The following is a 21,485-nucleotide window of genomic DNA, read 5'->3' as shown; positions in this document are numbered from 1 at the left end:
TTGGTAAAGTGATGAATCAAAAAATATGAGCATATTGAGTTAATGTAGGCCTATGCCTAAGGTAGATGTGGAAGTTTGGATTTGGACGAATTCGCACCAAACTGTGATTAATGAATTTGATAAAAAGACAAATTGTATACTTAGCTGTACAAAGTAGGTTGATCTATTGTACCGTATAGTACAGCTATGTCCCATAAATGTCCCTTAAAATGTCCCATACTGTTATAAACATCTCATAAAAAGTAACTAACCCCACTTAAATAATGACCATTATTCAAAAACGGGCGATTGTATTACAAATCTGAAAAATGTGTTGGAAGCAGAATTTATTTCTGCACATTTTGACAACTTATTTGTAGCAATTGACTAAATATTGACGTCACAGCGTACATTTAAATCAATGTAACCCAGGATTTGAAAGTTGCAGTAAATTGTATTCAGTATAATGGAAGGAAATCTGTGTAATGATATCTGTGTATTTTGTATTGTATAAGTACAACTTTCAAATCTGGACCTCACTACATTAAATTGACCGGTGTTTTATTGTTTTCTGGGCTATCGTATCAAATGAGGTGTCAAAATGTGCAGAAATAAATTCTGCTTCCAACACATTTTACAGATTTGTAATACAATAGCCCCTTTTAGAATAATGGCCATTATTTAAGGGGGGTTGGTTACTTTTTTGAGATGTTTATTTGATACCAATGGACAGCTAAAGGTGTTTTCTGGTGATATGAAAATATGTATAAACATTTCCCACATGATATCGCTATAACGTAATATAGCTCCTGCCATCCCATTGCCCTTAATCTAACACAATCAGTGTAAGTATAGGGTGGAAATGTGGATAAGAAAAAGATCCCTCGATCAACTGTGTGCTAATTTGGGTACTTAAAAAGCGTGACTATATTGATCAAACTCGTAGGGGATTGACCCCAATACCGTTATGTTGATGCTAGAGCACGTTGGTCATATTCCTGGTATAGATTTATAACCCAGTGCATGCAGGTTTCAACAGCAGTTTATTTTTTTTGTTTACTGCAGTTTTATTTTATTTTTTACTTCATAATGTAATATTATGTATAATGATCAAATTTGATGCATATATATAACTACAAACATGCATAGTCTTACTCAAGTGGTTCTTGACATATCTGTGTCATTTTTGGATTTCCTGATAAAATCACTGAGTTTTACACAGTGTATGTAAGCAGTAGGTGACAGGGTAATTGCATAGGTGAATCAGTTCATTCTATACTTTGTGTACAAATCCATTGAATAGGCCAAAATTTGCTACAAATTTAGTCAGATTTGTTGCGCTGATCCTTTCCTGACAGATCACTTAGGGCAGTCGGCCTGACGGCTTGACCCAACGCCCTTTTTTCTCGCACGGAGCTATTAATTTTGGCTTACTGGACCAAGGTGTGATGGTCAGTTTATATGCAATTCTATTTTGCTGCAGTGGTTGTGCAGCAAGAGAATGGAGAGAAAAAAATGGGCTATTCCAATTGAAATCCATACGCCCCCTGTGGTAGACATGACATTACTATCCCACACAGGGGGTGTAGATTTCAAATAGAGTCACCCATTCAGGAAACCTCATTTAAAATTCACACTCCCTATGTGGAAGATTAAGGTCATGTCTTCCACAGGGGGTGTGTGGATTTCAACTGGAATTGCCCAATACAGTGCTTGTGATTTAATTATTTGGTTATTGATTCTTTCACAAATGTAATAAGGTATAGGTGATGCATGCCGCATTGGAAAAAAGCCAAAAATAAACACGCTAGTAATTGTGTTGCGCTACATACTTGACCGTGTTGTGCCGTCCAAATGAATTATTTCAAGTGTCTTCCATTTTTAATTTGAAAACAATGGGTTCAATTGCCTAAACCACAACTTTATCCCTTTTCAAACTAATGACCCTTTGGAGTAGCAGGCTGTTTCCTGCATAGCCCAGTTTAGTAGCCTAGCCAGCGGGAGGGGGGGGGCAGAGTGCTCACCCCTTGATACAAAATGAACGAAAAAAGTGCCCCTCTGACAAAAAAAATGAGAGAGAAAATGTGGAGGGCAAAGGAAAAGAAAAGGGGCAAGGAGCCCCTTTTCCACCAAAATCCACCCCGATCTTTGGCCAAAATAGTGTGAAATACAAAATTTAGTACACATAGTCCCAATTTAGCTTTTTTTGGAAGCTCAAAGACTCTCTCTCTAAAAAAAAAGCGGTATATATGTATTTTTTTCATCTGTGCCCCCAAAATTTTATTTTTCCCCCCCTCCCCCCGACCAAGAAAGCTGGCTACGCCCCTGGCCCAGTTGTGGTAAGACATGATGTTATGATATGTGTGTGAGTGCGCATGCATAGAAAAGCGCAGCTCCAATCAATAGTTTTGTATGTGTTACTCTCTTGATTTGCTGCAGCGATGCTGACCCCAATGATCAATCAAATAAACAAAAGGCTATTCTAGTTTAAATCCATACCCCCCACCTATAGAAGACATGACCTTAATTTTCCACACAGGGGGTGTAGATTTCAAAAGGAGTCACCCATTCAGGTATCCCCATTTGAAATTCACACTCCCTGTGTGGAAGATTAAGGACATGTCTTCCATAGGAGGTGTATGGATTTCAACTGGAATAGCCCAAAGCGGCGACTGCCCCCTGCTGATTTGTCACAAGTAAGCTCACAAGCAAAAAAAGCCACTATAGTCCGTCAACTCAGAAGTACAAAGTAAATAGACCTCGGAAACTGGAGGTATGAGAATAATTATTTCGGTGCAATGCGTGTGTAAATGCTTCTTTGGCACACCAACTGCTGTGCGATTTGTACTTGCCGAACGCACCACGCTCTTTATGCATCATGTTTTAACACACAGTGCATGTGACGCAAAGCAACGACCCCCTATGCCACAGATTTGTTTTGTACTTCTAGGTTGAAGCAGTATAGTAAAGTGTTCAAGGGAAAATCAACTGATCAAATCAACAAACTAAACACACCAGGAAAATATGATATAACATCAACATCACAATGCATGGAACTAATGTTGTATGCTGGTCAGTAATGGGACAGATTTTGCTCTAACTTGTGCGCCAAATTGCTAATCAGGGGAGATACTCAGTAGAAATAACCATTCGGGATGTGTCACAAACATAGGTTGCATTTCTGGTCAATTGGTATATCAGTGATCCCTTTTTCTAGGTCAAAGTTGGTATATGGATGGGTCATTTGTCCACATTTGCCAAAAATGTTGGAAAAAGTTGTAAAAACTTTGGCAATTTGCATTAAACTTGGCCAAAAATTTTGATTTTTGGAGTCTTCAGTATACAGCAATGTGAAAACAAATCTTTACATTACCCAGGGCCGGATTTACCATAGGGTCAGATGGGCCCTGGCCCCCAAAATTGCAGTGTGCATTTTCCATTTTAGCCGAAAAACACCATGTTTTGGACCAAAATAGGGTACAAAAATTACAAAAAAATTTTGTGTTCGCGCCCACTGGCCTGTTTATAACAAAATTCAGCTTCAATTTGGGCTAAAATGTCTACGCTCGTAAATGGCCTAGTAAAATCTAACACTTGGCCACTTGAGTGCACATGCCTTTCTCACAGTGCTTTTGGGGCCTCCAAATTTTGGCCTGGCCCAGGGCCCCCAAAAAGGTAAATCTGGCCCTGATGTTACCAATTAAGTTTTGGCATCAAGTATTGAAAGAGATCACTAACTTGATATAAGAAACTGAACAAAAAGGTGTTGTTCAACGATGTTTTAATATAAAAATAATTCACTAACGTTTCGTACAAAAGTACTTTAGGCACATTCTCCGATAAAGTGTTCAAAATGCCAAATATGTGTCGCCCATAGTGTCAAGTCGTATTCAGACTTGTTTCTTCAGAAAGAAATAACTTTTATTAATATAACTTATACTTAGGAGTTGCTTTTTAAAATGTGTGAGGCTAGAGGTTGTAACATGCCTAGAAAGTATAAAACAATAAAGCTGATTATGCATGTCCATTGTTTTCCTCCATGTCGCCAGCCAAGGTGTGTTCAGTATAATGTGTCCCTGCTCTCTAAACATGCGCACATAATGGATTATAGGTACTTTTCATTAGCTGGTATCATGCCCTAATTATAAAGTATAAATCATCACAACACAGATTATTAAATTTTTCCAACAGGTCTTTCAGACTATGTCGCCAATATTGTTCACAGATACGTTACCATATTTCTAATGGATAACAATCTGTGAAAATAATTGGCTAGATGAATGTTCTCATATGTGATGGATCAAGCAGGCTCCATAGTTATATTATATATATGGAACAAAACACAATGGTTTCAAAGTAAAAACAATCAGGTCTATTAATGGCAAAAGTCCTGACGTTACGTTCATGCCTTCACAGATATCGTTACCTAAATTCTACTCTCCTCGGAAAAAACGCTGTGATAAATGAAGCCAAATACCATACCAGACTTTATTACATTGGGTGATGACTGATCAAGTATGGGTATTAAGTCGGTCAGTTTTCACTGATACGTTACCCCCAATAGGTACAAGTAATATTGCTCAAAAATGAAATATTGTTGAAAAATCACCCATGCATTGTTTTGTGTTCTTAAACTATTAAAGTTTACGATTCTGAATGAATTTTATGAATTCTTTGTGGTTGGCATTTTGTCATTCCTGTGACCAAACTTGGACGCTTTAACGGAGAATGGGCCTTTATCAAAGTGATGAAATAGAGAATGTCTGCGAGCGCGGAAAACAAAAATGAGAAACGCAATGTTAAAAGGTGCGTACTAGAATTAGTGGCGCAAAACGCAAATTAAAGCAGCGCGACTGTGCGAGCATAAGCGATCACATACAAACTCTAGATATTAAATGAAATGCAAAGAAAGAGGAAGAGAGAGAGATGAAAATGAAGGAAGAAAAGAATGAAAAAGAAAGAAAAGAGAAAGAAAGAAAGAAAGGAGGAAAGAAAGGAAAGGAAAAAGAAAAGAGAAGAAAGAAATAAAGGAAAAGAAAAGAAAGAAATAAAAAAAAGAAAAAGAAATAAAAAGAAAAGAAAAAAGGAAAAGAAGTATAGAAAGAAAAAAAAAAGAAAGAAAGGGAGGAGAGAAAGAAAGAAAGAAGAAAAAAAAAAAAAAAGAGAAGAAAGAAATAAAGAAAGGAAAAAGAACTAAAAAGGAAAGGAAATAATGGAAGAAGGCCTATGAAAGAAAGAAAGAAAAACGAAAGAAAGGAGGAAAGAAAAAGGAGGAAGAAAGAAAGAAAGAAGGAGAGAAAGAAAGATAAAGTACTTTTGTACAAAACGTCAGTGAATTATTTTTATATTAAAACATCGTTGAACAACACCTTTTTGTTCAGTTTCTTTTAACTTTTTACCATGCGATGTAACGTGGGACTCTTAACGTGTTTTTTTTTTTTTAACTTGATATGATGGGTGTAGTCAGCAAAAGTTGTAAACAATATGTAAGCTTTTATATAAAGTTGTAAGCACATTTTGTGGTCATGCCTTCTGTTCAAATCAAGTAACTATATTCACAATGTAGATACAAGTATCATTACATAGCCTGTAGAAGTTATAGCAGCCTTTCCATGCTATCTGAAGTGCTGAAAGAGATGACTTGATATGATGTGCTTCATCAGGAAAAGTTCAAAGTTGTAAACAATATACAAAGTCTGTATGAAGTCTTTTAAGAACAGTTTGTGACTTTGATATTGTTATTGTAATACTTCTATTGTGAGATTAAAAGGAATAGCCTTTGCAATTTTTTGCTATCAGCAGTAGATAGCAAAGGATTTAGCCTTGATGCTGTAGAAGTTATAGCAACCTTTATAATCTGTCTTATTAATAGCTATACCAGAAAATATCCCATCTTGAGATTATAAAAAACAGTCTTCACAATTTTGCTATCAGCAGTAGATAGCAAATAGCTTTAGCCTTGATGCTGTAGAAGTTATAGCAACCTTTATAATATATCTTATTAATAGCTATGCCAGAAAATATCCAATCTTGAGATTATAAAAAACAGTCTTCACAATTTTGCTATCAGCAGTAGAAAGCAAATAGCTTTAGCCTTGATGCTGTAAAAGTTATAGCAACCTTTTAAATCTGTCTTATTAATAGCTATGCCTGAAAATATCCCATCTTGAGATTATAAAAAACAGTCTTCACAATTTTGCTATCAGCAGCAGTAGATAGCAAATAGCTTTAGCCTTGATGCTGTAGAAGTTATAGCAATCTTTATAATCTGTCTTATTAATAGCTATGCCAGAAAATATCCCTTTTGAGATTATAAAAACAGTCTTCACAATTTTGCTATCAGCAGTAGAAAGCAAATAGCTTTAGCCTTGATGCTGTAGAAGTTATAGCAACCTTTATAATCTGTCTTATTAATAGCTATGCCAGAAAATATTCCATCTTGAGATTGTAAAAAAAAAGCCTTCACAATTTTGCTATCAGTAGTAGATAGCAAATAGCTGTAGCCTTGTAGCAGTCTTTCCACACTGTTTTACTAATAGCTGTGTCAGAAACTTTTTTATTGCTATCAGCAATAGATAGCAATTGATTCTCTAGAAGTTATAATAGCTTTTCCTAATAGTGTTTATGAATAATATTTGGTGGTTTTAACACTAATACCCTGTGGAGCCAATTATGGGTTCAAGAACAACCTTATGGAGATCGTTTTTCTTGTGGAGACACAAGTCGAAACAAAAATAGGGCATTAGAAGTTGCTGTAAATTGATTGTGCCAATAAAATATACGCTCGTACTCTCTGTGTTGAAAGTGTTTTTATGGTGTGTAGTCCCATTTGGTATGACCCGTAGAGCCAATTATGGTTTTATCGGAGTGAACAAATATTTTTATCCGACTGCACTAGTTCCTATGTTTATTTAGTGTAATTATTGGTATCACCTGATAAGCATAAGAAAGAGGCTAAACATGCTAAATTACCCTTAAAAAAATCTTCTACCCAGTTGTTTATAATTTCATTTTAGCTAAAAAATATTTTAAAAAATCCCCAAATCTGGGTCAGTTGGTCTGTAGAACAGGGTTGTTTTTTTGTTATCGCCTTAGTGTTTAAAAATTGTCTGTTACAAACATATAGAGTGTCACTTTGCCAGGGTATGGCTATTTACACTTGATTATTGGGTCCTCTTGTTAGTGTTTTTTGTTGGCTTTTCTTCGGTTCTTTATTTAATAATGGGCCGTGTGCGTATGTCTGCAGTGTCCTTACCCTATTCGGGGTTCTGTATACAAACTGTGTCAACATACGTCAGCAGCGTCCTTTCCCTTTCAGGCTTATGCATGTTTTCAAATTTTGTTTGTTGATTGTCTGTTGATGTACTTTTTCAGTGTTCTTTCCCTTTTCAGTGATCTTTATTAAAATTTTGCCTGTTTACGTAATTCTGCAGTGTCCTTTCCCTTTTCAGTGTTCTTTATTAAAATTTTGCCTGTTTACGTAATTCTGCAGCGTCCTTTCCCTTTTCAGTGTTCTTTATTAAAATTGTGCCTGTTTACGTAATTCTGCAGCGTCCTTTCCCTTTTCAGTGTTCTTTATTAAAATTTTGCCTGTTTACGTAATTCTGCAGCGTCCTTTCCCTTTTCAGTGTTCTTTATTAAAATTTTGCCTGTTTACGTAATTCTGCAGCGTCCTTTCCCTTTTCAGTGTTCTTTATTAAAATTTTGCCTGTTTACGTACATCTGCAGCGTCCTTTCCCTTTTCAGTGTTCTTTATTAAAATTTTGCCTGTTTACGTAATTCTGCAGCGTCCTTTCCCTTTTCAGTGTTCTTTATTAAAATTTTGCCTGTTTACGTAATTCTGCAGCGTCCTTTCCCTTTTCAGTGTTCTTTATTAAAATTTTGCCTGTTTACGTAATTCTGCAGCGTCCTTTCCCTTTTCAGTGTTCTTTATTAAAATTTTGCCTGTTTACGTAATTCTGCAACGTCCTTTCCCTTTTCAGTGTTCTTTATTAAAATTTTGCCTGTTTACGTAATTCTGCAGCGTCCTTTCCCTTTTCAGGGTTCTTTATTAAAATTTTGCCTGTTTACGTACATCTGCAGTGTCCTTTCCCTTTCCAGGGGGCTGTATTCAAATTACGTATGTTTGCCCGTTCAAAGTCCCGTTTAAAATTCAAAGTACATAGTCGATTTTTAACTCGGGCTTACGCGATTAATAAACTGGCAGATTCTAAAATTAGAATTGTTCAGTATTGAAGTACCATTATAGTTATGCCATTATGATATGTTACATTCAATAATATAATCCTAACGTATACTTTACTTTTACTGTCAAAATATAATTATATATTTTTCATAACCATTTTATACTAGTATTTTGATGTAATAAATATCAGTATAATTTCGAGTTCAACTGAATGCATTCATCATGATTAATAACATATTTTTATTTATCAAAAATCGACTATGGCATAGTCTACCCTGAGCCCCCGCAGGAACAGATCCTGGACACGCCGGTCAGTGGCGTAACCATTAGGGGGGCCAGGGGCAAGCTGCCCCGGACACAAAAAACTGGGAAGAAGAGCAAAAAATTGGGAAGGGGAAAAGGGGGAAGGAGAGAAAAAGAGGGAAGGAAAAAGGGGAAGGAGAAGAGAAAAAGGGGAAAAAAGAGGGAAGAAGAGAAAGGGAAAGAAGAAAAGAAAAAGAGGGAAGAAAAAGGGAAGGAGAAGAGAAAAGGGAAGGAGAAGAGAAAGGGAAAGAAAGAGGGAAGAAGATCTATACTACTTTCATTGTGAAATTTTGTACTCTGAACACTGGATTTTTAGCTTCTAATATGCCAAAACCATGAGCTTCAGGGGCTCCGCACCCTTGACCCCCTTGGGGCTTTGCCCCTGGACCCCACCAGGGCCCTATGGCGGCCCCTGGACCCCACCGTTTATCACTTGCTGGCAAGCCGCTCATGATCTTTACATAAATAATACAACTTTTGGTCAAAATTGGGAAATTTTTCAATCTTGCCCCCCCCCCCGGAAGGTCAGGTCTGGTTACGCCCCTGACGCCGGTGCATATTTTGCAAGATCTGGATGTGCTCTGTTCACTGAGATATATTTTGTCACTATCAACCCATGTGACCCAACTCCAAATTGAGCGTTTTTCTTCAAAGTCAAATAATTGTTGCATGTATTTCTATACAGCAAACAACCAATTATGCTTAAGGCTTATATTTTGAATTTAGTAATACAACTTGTTTGATTCTGTTATTCCTCTCCACCTCTATCTCTCTTCCTCTTCCTTTCTCTCTCTCTATTTCTCTATTTTTCTCTTCCCCTCTCCTCTCTGACACACTCTCTCTCTCTCTCTCCCTCTCTCTCTCCCTCTATTCATCCCATCCTCTCCTCCGCTGTCCTCTATCTCCTAATCTTACACTGCAGGCTGTTCAATTCAGTGATGAAGGGAGCAACAACATCAGCCAGCAGCAGCAGAGTGCATCGGAGAATAGCAGTAGTGAACAATCATTGTCAGGCCATGTCGGCTGACTATACCGATGCCAGAAGCAGTACCATCCAATGGTCGATGACACACATGGATACCGCTTTACTTCACACCTATATCATATGCTACACAGACAAGTAGTACTATCATATGTGTATGGATGAATGAAAGAATGAATGAATACAGTAGCCTCAGAAAGTGTGATCAAGTTTTCAATGCTTCATGCTTGTGTGTAATAGCTATATTTATGTATTTTTGGTGCAGAGCCGAGTTGAAATTGAAAAAGGAAAGGCATGCACATCATTGATAACTTGATTGTTCCTTGATTTAGAGTGCTGTATTTAGGCTAAGTAACGCCCCTAATAATGACAATGATAATGGGTGCTACCGACCAAACTATCTGTCTCTTAAATGAGGATTTTGTGACCATAGCATCCTCTTTTCATGACATTTTTCAATAGATATTCACGAAAAAAAGCTTATTCCCAAAATTTCAGTTGATTCCAATTTTGTGTTTGAGAGTTATGTATGATTATGTGCATTACACTGCTCCATAGGCTAATGTGTTGAACGACATTCTGGTACACCAGAACAAAATTCGAATTTGGCGATATGTTTGCTAAATGAATTAATTTGCAAGAAATTTTTTGTACATACACATAATGTACCCAGAGGTTTCAAGTGGTACAAAAATCTCAACTTTTTTTGAGAAAAGTGGGGGGTTGAGGCTGTGGATCACAAAATGCCCTCTTAAGAACTACTTTGATTGGTTACAAAGAGGGGTATATCTTGTATTTAGCCAATCAGAGATATGGTAAGAATAGCCAGTAGGGTTGACAGGAGATAAAGCTTAAAAGTTCCAAGAGATCTAAATGCTCTATTTTGATTGGTTACTCAGATTTTTAGTTTGAAAGAATTTCATGATCTTCATCTATGGTGTTGTCTTTTTTAAAGACAGTTCTTGTTTTAACATAAATTTGTTTAAGATGCTCAGTCCATTCTGGCTTAAAGGCCCATTCAGAGATTTTCTGCACGCAATGTTTTGTCTACCACCATATAATCAACAATTACTGTATATCCTGGAATAGTTGCCCCCCCCCCTTCATTTAAACGCCCCCACCATGTTTTTCAATCAAGATGTTTAAAAAATGCTGATATTCCCATGCTATCTTGTGTAGGAAGCTTACCAAGGTGTACACACTGTCGCTAAATGGCATCAGTAGTTGGCGAAAGTCTGATCAAAAATCCAGAAGTGAACCAGAAGTCTTTTTTTTTTTTTCGTGGAGTGAACCGGAAGTCATTGTTCCTAAGTTCATAGTTTATCATGTTTTTAATGGGAATATCGTTCTAAAAATGACCTCTAATAAACACCCCCCTTTTGGAAAATGGGGGCGACTATTCGAGGATATATGTGACGTGTCATATCAAAGGGCAGACACTTTTGGGCAGGTTATCAATTTTGAGGTTTTTACATATCTTAAATATAGAGATAGTTTGCTCCACAGCACCGTTTTCCCCAATGAAATCGGACATTCCTAAGCGAAGATATTGAGTTTGTAAGTTATGGTATTAAAAAATTGGAAATTGAGATATCAGCCTTTAAAAATATTATTGACAATGTTGAGAGTAGGAATTACCTTGAAAAATGTCTCAAAAAATACAAGATGCTAGTTATATTCCGGTCTGAAACTATCAGACAATATTTTTAACATTACTAACATCACAAATTTGATAATGTATATCATAGAAGTGAATGTGCTTATTTCCAAACTTTCAGTTGTTTTGGACATTGAATTAGCGAGTTATGCATAAGTACATAGTGCAGTGGATAAAACCACATGATAAAACCATATACTGTATATCCTCTAATAAACGTCCCTCTAATAAACGCCCCTTCAGTCTTTTTGAAAAATTGAATTAAATAAACACCCTTCTACCTCCCCCTGAAACAAACAATTTCCATGCTATCTTGTGAAAGTAAGCTTACCACAGTCCACACAAGATCGGTAACATTGGCGTTGGTATTACATACACCGTAAACCTGGAAGTCATTGATCCTTAAGTTCATCATTTGTCATTTCGGTGTGATTGTTAAGCTTACCTGATGATTTTTCCTGGAATTATTGATGTAATAAAATGACTGTAATAAACACCCCCTTTTCGAAAAATGTCATGCCCCTGGGGCGTTTATTAGTCTATTAGAGGATTATACAGTAAGCGTTGACAAACTATTCATGTAATTACATTTTGTAGATAAACTTACAGGCCTAATTATAACAAAGGTGTCTAAAAAGTGCAATTGAAATAAAGTATCTCATATACAGTAAGAAAAAAACAGAAACAGTGCTAACTTGTGAATTGTTGTTGGCCATTCCAGTTTAAATCCATACACCAGCTATAGAAGACATAACCTTAATCTTCCACTCGGGGTGTGTGAATTTCAAATGTATAGGCACCCATTCAGGTAGCCCCATTTATAAGTCACACTCCCTGTGTTGGAGATGAAGATCATGCTTTCAGCAAGGGGTGTATGGATTTCAACTGGAATAGCCCTTTTAAGTCTTATTGATGTATCTATACTGCGCACAAAAAGTATCTGTATATTTAAAACAAAAGTAATTTCTGAAAGCTAAATTTCAATTAAAGCAGTCGATAGATGAAGCATTTTGTTCTGAGTAATTTGATACCTTATTCAGCACGATGTGACATTATTTCCCTCAACTTCTGGCAATTTTAATGAAAAAGACGCAAATTATGAACAAAGTGACGTGAACGTTCATCCGTCATGCTGCAATGAGCAGCGGTAACTGCAAGAAATTGATTTTAAGTGTACAGATACTTTTTCTGTGTAATATAATTTGTTGAATAATAATGTTGTATTGCATTTGCTATTTAAGAGTTTCAGAAAAGATTGAAGAAAGAAACTCATTTGATAGACTACTCAGGTAACCTTGTATAGGTGTCAGCAGTGTTTGAAATTTTGGTTGTCCGTTCGCCCGGGAAACCAAAACATGCACCGGACAACCAAAAATAATGCTCTAGTTGTCCGGCGGACAACCAAAGATCTACAGCCAAAAGCCACTTTTTCAGCATGTTAGTTTGCTCAAACCTGACACAACTGATGAATTGTTAAATATTTTTAAAAGAGTAATTGTTCATAAATTGACTACACTCACTCCACTTTATTGGTCACATGTAGTTGTTTCAGATTGTGGCAGCTTACGGACAACCAAAAACTTTGGTGGACAACCAGAAATTATAACCTGGTTGTCCGTGGGACAACCCCATTTATTTTCTTAATTTGGACACTGGGTGTCAGTCAAAGTACTACTTGTAATATCAATGACAGTCTACAAAAGATAACCTCTTTCCAAACAAATCAGTGACTACACAACAACCAAGCAAACACAAAATATTTTTAGGCATAAAACATTTTTCTTTCTTTCCTTCTTTCTTTCTTTCTTTCTTTCTTTCTTTCTTTCTTTCTTTCTTTCTTTCTTTCTTTCTTTCTTTCTTTCTTTCTTTCTTTCTTTCTTTCTTTCTTTCTTTCCTTCTTTCCTTTCTGTCTTTCTTTCTTTCCTTCTTTACTAGCTTTTACTTTCTGTCTTTTTTCTTTCTTTTCTTTCTTTCTTTTTTTCTTTCTTTTTTTCTGTCGTTCTTTCTGTCTTTTTTCTTTCTTTCTTTCTTTCTTTCTTTCTTTCTTTCTTTCTTTCTTTCTTTCTTTCTTTCTTTCTTTCTTTCTTTTTTCTTTCTTTCTTTCTTTCTTTCTTTCTTTCTTTCTTTCTTTCTTTCTTTCTTTCTTTCTTTCTTTCTTTCTTTCTTTCTTTCCTTCTTTCTTTTCCTTTCCTTTCCTCCATCTCTTTTTTGTTTTTCACACCATTTTACTATTGAAATCTTTTTATTTCATCTTCATCATTCATATTAATAATAATATTATTATTTAGTTTCTTCATCATTTATATTATTCATTTGTGGTTTCAAGCAAGCAATGACCCATTTATCGCTCCATTTATTAGCTTTACCCTAATGCTTTGCATGCTAGCCAAAGACTACAACATAAAAAGTCCCAACTTTTGAAATATTTTCTCAAAATAGCAAGAGCTATCTCAAGAACCACTGAACCAATACTGGCTTGTTTGTACTCATTTTCATGCATTTTTCATGTTGATTCCAAATATGGTCATGCAAATGTACAATTCTGAAAATTTTGAATTTTTGAAGAAAATTTGGAACTTGTCATCTGTAGTCGACAGGGTTAAAAACATCCACTCATTTTACAGAACAATATGCTCTTTTCAAATAACACCTCCGTGTAATACATTAAATTTGTACAGAATTGCGTCCTCTTACCTTGCGATCGGCAAATTCCACAGAAATGTGCTATTTTTGACTTCCTAGAAGCACATATTCAATGCTCAACAAGTCCATCATGGTTTAGAAGTACTCTATTATAAAAAATTGTTTTAAGAAAAAAATGAGGTTTCCCTTCCCACTGGCATAAGCTTTTCATCTTGGTACTCAAGTAACATGAACAGAAACCAAGATTGACACCAATTTCCATCCACCCACACAAATTATACTGTCGCTTGTGTATGTTGGGAATATAATTTTGCATGTCATTCATTCCTTTCAACAAGTGCTGTTTTCCCTGACATAAGCCCTTTAGTGCTGTATTGTAAGATTGCATTCATGAAGCAATCCATCTCTATGAGTCTCATGAGTCAGAGAAAAATTTTGAGTTCTGCCATAAAAGTGGTCAAATTCTTTTGAGTGGTATCATCACAAGGGGACATCCTCCTTCCCTGCCTCATTTGAACAATAAATCACTGAAAATTGCACTACTTTAGGCGCATTTTTTGGCAATTTTTAGGTGCGATCACTGATTCTTGTGTTTTATACCCGCATGCATAGCATGCAGGGTATATTGTTACTGTGTAGTTTCTCCTCCTCCTCCTCCTCCTCCTTTTCCTCCTCCTCCTTTTCCTCCTTCTCCTTTTCCTCCTCCTCCTTTTCCTTTTCCTTCTCAAACACATCAAAGTGTCAAGGCTTGCTCTAAACTACCATACACCCCTTATGAAAGAAGACATGACCTTAATCTTCCACACAGGGAGTATATGACTATGAATTTCAAATGGGGTTACCTGAATGGGTGCCTCTATTGAAATCTACACTCCCTGTGTGGGATATTATATAGGTATATCACCTCGAAAATAAGCGCAGCAAAAACACGTTATTAAATGTTTCTACATGAATAAGCTTTATTAAAGCATCAAAAATCAAAAAAACGAATTGAAATCGGTCAATGCATTGTGATGTAGTGTCAATTTTAAGATGCTCATAAATGGAATGCAAATCTGCCACAAATTGCTGTAATGACAAAATTGGCACATTTCGAGATTTTGAAGGTTTATTTGGACTCTTGCTTGAAAAAGCAACGTTAATTTAAGTATCACAGGTTAATTGCCTATCTTTTCTAACTTCGTCAAAGAAAACAAAATTAAAAAATCTATCATTGAATAATTATAATAAATTAACCAAATATACTATTTTAGCAATTGCGGCCAATCTGCAGACAAATTGAAGCTGAAAAAATGACTAAGTTCAGCTAATTAATATGCAAAATTGATGCCAATAGAAAACCGTACATGATATCAGGGTGCGGTTTTTTCGCTTACATATGTATACAAAGTTCTTTCAATTGATAACAAAAAATACACAAAAAGTAATTAATTATGCAAATTAGCTAATTACAGCTAATTATGTATTATGTAAATTAGGCATGAGTAATTTTTGTTTTTTTTTCAATATTTCATGAAAGTCTTTTCATTCATCATAAATTTGTCAAGTATGAACCTGTTATGATGTTGAGTAAAGAATCTGCAGTTAATTACTTTAATATAATACAAAAAATACAAACTTTGACATTTTGACGGTGTCTGGGATAGAATCTTATTTTTTTCTGTAAATATGGTATGTGTCACCATTGCTCAAAGCCAAATCCGAAAAGTAAAAATAAAAATTCATTTGCAATGAGACTTTAAATTAACATTTTGTTATCTGGATTAACATGGGAAGACAAACGGTAAAAGGCACAGCCACTCGACTATACCGCGTATACAAAAATGGTGTGGCCTTGGACACACACAATGGCTTAGAGCTATTGTGGTTTGAAATATTACTCCCTTTAAACTCACTTTAAAAATGGTTTGTTTTAACTCGTTTTCCTCAAGTGTGCCATTCTTTGTCGACGGAAATAATTTACATGCTTAGAAAGATTAGTATTTCAGCTAAATGGTGGTAGGTCTTGATTTTTCAAAAGGCCTATATTTATTGATTTATGAGGGATCTTCAACAATCCATAAAAACAGGTAATAGCTCTTAAACGAAGCAATATTTATTTTAAAAAAACCCGATGGTAGTCACAGAAAGGTTTCACACACCATATATCAAAAATTCAAACAATTGTGATAAATAGCACATATGAGGAAATTGATTTTTCGACATGGATATTTGCCAAAATTGAACAACTTTGATGCGCGCGCTTTTCAATTTACTGTTATGCTTGCATGCACAGTGTGGCAGAATTATTGTGCAGCCACTGTGACATGCCTAATAATATTAAGGTCATGACTTCCATAGGGGGTGTATGGATTTCAACTAGAATATCCTGTTTCACTAGTCATCTCAAACTTGCTCATCTGTAAGATACAGTTCTTTAATCTTCATATCTTTGTACAGTCATAAAAATGACCTTTGTGTGTGTTGGGTACCAAAACTACTTGAGGTCAACTATTGAGCTATGCTTGTTGTATAGAGGTCAATGAACTGTGCCGTTGGAGACTTAGCGGTTCTCTCTTATCACATCGCAATCCACCAAATCCGTGCCGCCAGAAGATATTAGATCAAATTTCAAGGTACACTTCTGATAATATTTCAGCGTTAATATTCGTAGGGACCCTAAACAGCTCCGAATAAATTGGCCCGAGTTTGGCTCTAGGATTTCAAACATGGTCATCCATTAATACCCAGTTCATAAACCCCAATCGGCTTCTACATACATATGACCTTTGAAGGTGCTGGGTATTAAAAAAACTCATACTCCAAAACTAGAGGTCAACTTTTGAGATATGCTTGTTGGATGGAGGTTATTGAACTTAGCCATTGGAGATGATGTCATTTTGATTCGTAATGTGGGTGGGCGGGATGATGATTGTGGCAAGTAAATGAATGAACGGATGAATGATGTGTGCTTGCATTTAAATTATGATGGATGAAGAAAGAGGTGTTTATTTCTTACTTTTCTTAGAACAAAGTATTTCTTGATTTATTTACTTTTGTTCGTAAAAGGCATAGATAATAGCCTTGTTTTATTTGTCATGATAAAATAATAGAATTGATGCACAAGAGGCCATTAAGTCATTTTCAAATGGGATTTTAAGAGATTTTCTGAACTAAATAGTTAGTATAACTACATCAAAGGATCAACAATTACCTAGAGGCCGATATGCAAGAGTGAATCTTAAATGGGGTTACCTGAATGGGTGACTCTATTTGAAATCTACACTCCCTGTGTAGAAGATTAAGGTCATGTCTTCCATAGGGGGTGTATGGATTTCAACTGGAATAGCCTAAGGTGTTTGTTTCTTCAAGTTTCTTTGAATTTGATTTCTGCTGAACTCATAATAATTTACATGCAGTAAACAGTAATTTTAAGATATCTGTATTAAAATGGGAAAAGTGACATTTCAAAGAATCAGAAACCATTATTGATGCCTAACTATTATTAGCAATTATTAGTATTCGGTGGATCGGCATGACGTAACTTGCAGTAGATCACTTCATTGCATTGGTTATTTTTGCTGAGCTTTGCTGTTCCATCTCACACCCTCTGGCATGAAGGGGACATTTACTGTTGTGCTCAAATGGAAAAAATCACAAAGCCTGCCATAAAATACATACCTGTCGATTAAACAATTCTGAAAGTTCAATTTCTTATCAGGGAAATAAACTCCTAATAATTACAAAAGTAAAGGCAAATTGGTATTTTCTATGCACAAACAAATAGAAATTTTGTGAGGTTGTCCCATTTTATGTCAGAAATGGGTAAGTGCAATAGATGGAACAACACCGAGCAAGCTGGTAATATCATATCGTGAAATATTTGTATGCATACAGAAGCATAATGTATATTAACTTGATTTTGTGTACACATAATTTATAAAATAAATACAAGTGATATTTTACAGCTTTTTAGTATTCTACCCATCACTTTCGTACCAAGTACGCAATACTATAAAAGTGGAAATTTTTGCGCGATTAATTTTTCGCCTTGTTTATAACCCCACGATTCTAAATTTCCTTACATTGAAATTTCTTAACACACAAAAGGAATATACTTGCATGTTGTTATTTTCACGGTAGTTGTTTGAAAAGCGCGAAAATAAATGTTGCGTAAATATTTCCACTTTTATGATATTTCATTAAAATGTATGACATTACCAAGCAGTGAGTGGTTTTGTAACAGTAAGCGGGATCCACAAGAGTGGCAAGAATTGCTTTTTTTTTTCTCACTCTCCTTGAATGCCAAAATGGGATATTCGGTTTGAAATCGCACTCCCCCTGTAGACTTCCACAGAAGTGTATAGGTGTATGTTTCAAATAGAATATACAATTTGTAAATTCCATTTTAAATAATTCAGTTGTGGATGATATACTTAAAGCCATAATACAGGGGGTAGTATGGGTTTCAAAATAATGCATCATAACCAATTCCATTTGAATAACATTAACCCCTCTTTGGAAGACTTTTCTTAAGGGGGTACTACACCCTTCAATACATTTGTGTCTATTTTTGCATTTTCTCAAAAACTAATAACACAGTGGTAACAAAAGTTATGTATATTATAGGGCAAGGAATCAATTACTACACTGGAATTTCAGTGACCCAAGACAAGCGGTTCGTTATTTATGATAAGAAATTAGGTACCGCTAGGATGTACCTCATTTCCAATCGTATATACTAAACCGCTTGTCTTGAGTCACTGAAATTTCAGTGTAATAATTGGGATCCTTGCCCCAATAATCTACATAACTTTTGTTACCAGTGTATTATTATTTTTTCAGGAAAATGCAAAAATAGTCACCAATTTACCACAGGGGTGTAGTACCCCCTTAAATCTTCCACAGAGGGATGGTAGATTTTAAATGGACGAGCCAAATGACTATTCCGCTCAACAACCAATGACGACAGGAATAATAAAATAAGTGTGAAGAAGAAAATGCCATGACCTTTTCATTCTGCCAAGTTACTTAGAAGATCAGGTAGTAAAACATTGTGTAGGTTTTTTTCCTTTTACATTTATTTTGGTGGCTTAGAGCTAATAGGATCCACAACTTACTATCAGGGAACAGTTCTTTAAAGGTATATTCGGTGATTTGCTCATCCGGAGGATTGTACAAATCATCAAAATTCAGATTTTGGTGCCTTTGTTAGTGTCATAGATGTGCTAACATAGCCTGCTAGTGGTTAAGCCAAAAGCTGTGTATTAAAAGTCATTTTTAAAGACAAATTGAGACATTTTACATGAATCTGTAATTTCCTGAAAGATTTTTGCAGGGTGAAAAGCAAAGCAAAAGGGAGATATTGTGATGGTGTATTCCTTCTGTGTGTGTGTAGGGGTGGGGTGTGGATGTATCATAAAATCTGCTAAAAAGTGCTATCTTCAGTAGATAGCAACACATGTAATGTTATATTTAGTTGATTCATTGCACTTAATTTGAATACTTGCTATACCTTAAGTGTATGTAGGGATGGGGTGTGGATGTATCAAAAAATCTGCTGAAAAGTACTGTCTTCAGTAGATAGCAACACACATGCAATGTTAATATATTGAGTTAAGTGCACTTAATTTGAATACTTGCTATACAAATTGAAACTGTTCTCTTCAGTAGAATGCATTGCATCATTTATTAGTTGCAACACAAAAGTGCTATCTTCAGTAGATAGCAACAACATACATTGTTATATTCAGTGGATTGCACTTATATTGAATACTTTCTACACACATATACAAAATGAAACTGCTCTTCAGTAAAAAGCATCGTTAATTGCAACCCAAAAGTGCTATCTTCAGTAGATAGCAACACACATGCAATGTTATTACACAGTTAAATAGCATATATTTTGAAAAATTGCTACACGAAAATATAAATTGAAACTGTTCTCTTCGGTAGAAAGCATTGTTTATTAATTGCGACACAAAAGTGCTATCTTCAGTAGATAGCAACATGCATACAATGTTATATTCAGTTAAGGGGGTACTACACCCATTGATTTTTTTGTGCATTTTTTTGCATTTTGTGAAGAAATTACAAAAACAAATTGGACAAAGTGGTATGCAAAATGAAGGGGCAAATCTTCTCGTTTTATTGGTGGCATCGGTATCAATGTAGCTTACATGCTTTTGAAGATAGAAGCCAAAAGGAGGTACATCACTGATGATTTAAATTCACTTCATTTTGGAAAGCTTACTATCAACGGATTTCGTTAAAATTTTGGATATGTGTTGCTAACACATTAGGGAAATAATGTTGATATGTAAAATGGGAATAAGTGGTCCCTGATTTCTTTTATGACTTCATGAACTTGGTGCTCCACAACTATCAAAAAACGAACCGGTTAAAATGCTTCTATTTTCAATGTCGAGCGATATTTTGTATTTTGAACTTGCAACAATATGTCACTGAAACTTAATTAAGCCATAGGTCACAGGTTACCACAACCACACTACAGCAATGTTGGAAAAGATTGTATTTTTTGTCACCTATACCACCATATTAGGTAGTTTTCCGTAAGCTTCATTTTTGTGATTTTGGTAACTATTTTATATTTATTTGCCCAATCCAACTCAACTAGGCAATCTAAATTGTACTCACCATTTACATCCCAAGGTATTTTAGTATATCCACCTCACACATTTCCATTATATATCCAGTAACAGACAAAATATCAAAATTGATGCCTCATTATGACATGTATGATATCACAGACTATCACATGTATTCATAATTGATGCCTGAATTTGACCTGAACCAATTGACCTATAACCTGACCTTTGATGACCTTATAGCCTTTTTTAATCTCTTTTCCTAACAACATATTATAGAAGATACATACATGGTGTAGTAATAAATTGTCTATGTGGAAGAGATTATTTAGGCCTATTTAATTTATTCAGTGTTATATTCAGTGAGTATATTTCTATAGATAGTATAACAAAGGATTTAATGTATTCTATTCATGTATTCTACTGGACATGTTCAATAGAATAAATTATGGTTTGTTATGAAACACACATCTCAGTTACCAGGATACAGTAAACAAAAAAATATATAGGGCTAAAATGATTTTCTAAAATGGTTTTAAACCACTTTTTATGTCGAGATATTTTATAAGTTCAGGACATGAGATGATGAACATATTTATATACTTTATAAATTTGCAACAAAAAAAAGAAGATGGGTACTGATGAAAATCGGGGTATTAAATCGCCTTAAATAGCATTTAATTTGAATATTTGCTACACAAAAATACAAATTGAAACTGTTCTCTTCGGTAGTAAGCATCATTTATTAATTGCAACACAAAGGCTAAGTGCTATCTTCAGTAGATAGCAACAGGCAATGTTATATTCAGTAGCTAAACACTCAATTTAAATACTTGCTACACAACCATACAATTTGAAACTGTTCTCTTCAGTAGATAGCATTGCATTGCTTATTAGTTGCAACACAAAAGTACTATCTTCAGTAGATAGCAACATATGCAATGTTATATTCAGTGTTTAGCACTTAAATTGAATTACTTGCTACACAAAAATACAAATTGAAACTTCTCTTCTTTAGAAAGCATTGGTTATTAATTGCAACATAAAAGTGCTATCTACAGTAGATAGCAATACACATAATGTTGCATTCAGTGGATAGCACTTAATTTTAATACTTGCTACACAAAAATACATATTTGACCACAAGAT

At 35.1% G+C, this 21,485-nt stretch overlaps 1 protein-coding gene across 1 annotated transcript in view; it reads left to right on the top strand.

The window, feature by feature from the left end:
• Positions 1-9,600, top strand: part of LOC140159143 (serine/threonine-protein kinase ULK3-like) — a 194,594-nt gene extending 184,994 nt beyond the window's left edge. Inside the window, exon 15 of the mRNA XM_072182503.1 lies at positions 9,390-9,600. Within this exon, the coding sequence (XP_072038604.1) occupies positions 9,390-9,406 (17 nt within the window). The 3' untranslated portion in view covers positions 9,407-9,600. The remainder of the gene's footprint in view (positions 1-9,389) is intronic.
• Positions 9,601-21,485: the final 11,885 nt, after the last annotated feature.

Source organism: Amphiura filiformis, chromosome 8 (assembly GCF_039555335.1).
Source record: "Amphiura filiformis chromosome 8, Afil_fr2py, whole genome shotgun sequence".
Classification (NCBI taxonomy): domain Eukaryota; kingdom Metazoa; phylum Echinodermata; class Ophiuroidea; order Amphilepidida; family Amphiuridae; genus Amphiura; species Amphiura filiformis.
This window is presented reverse-complemented; position numbering and strand designations above follow the sequence as displayed.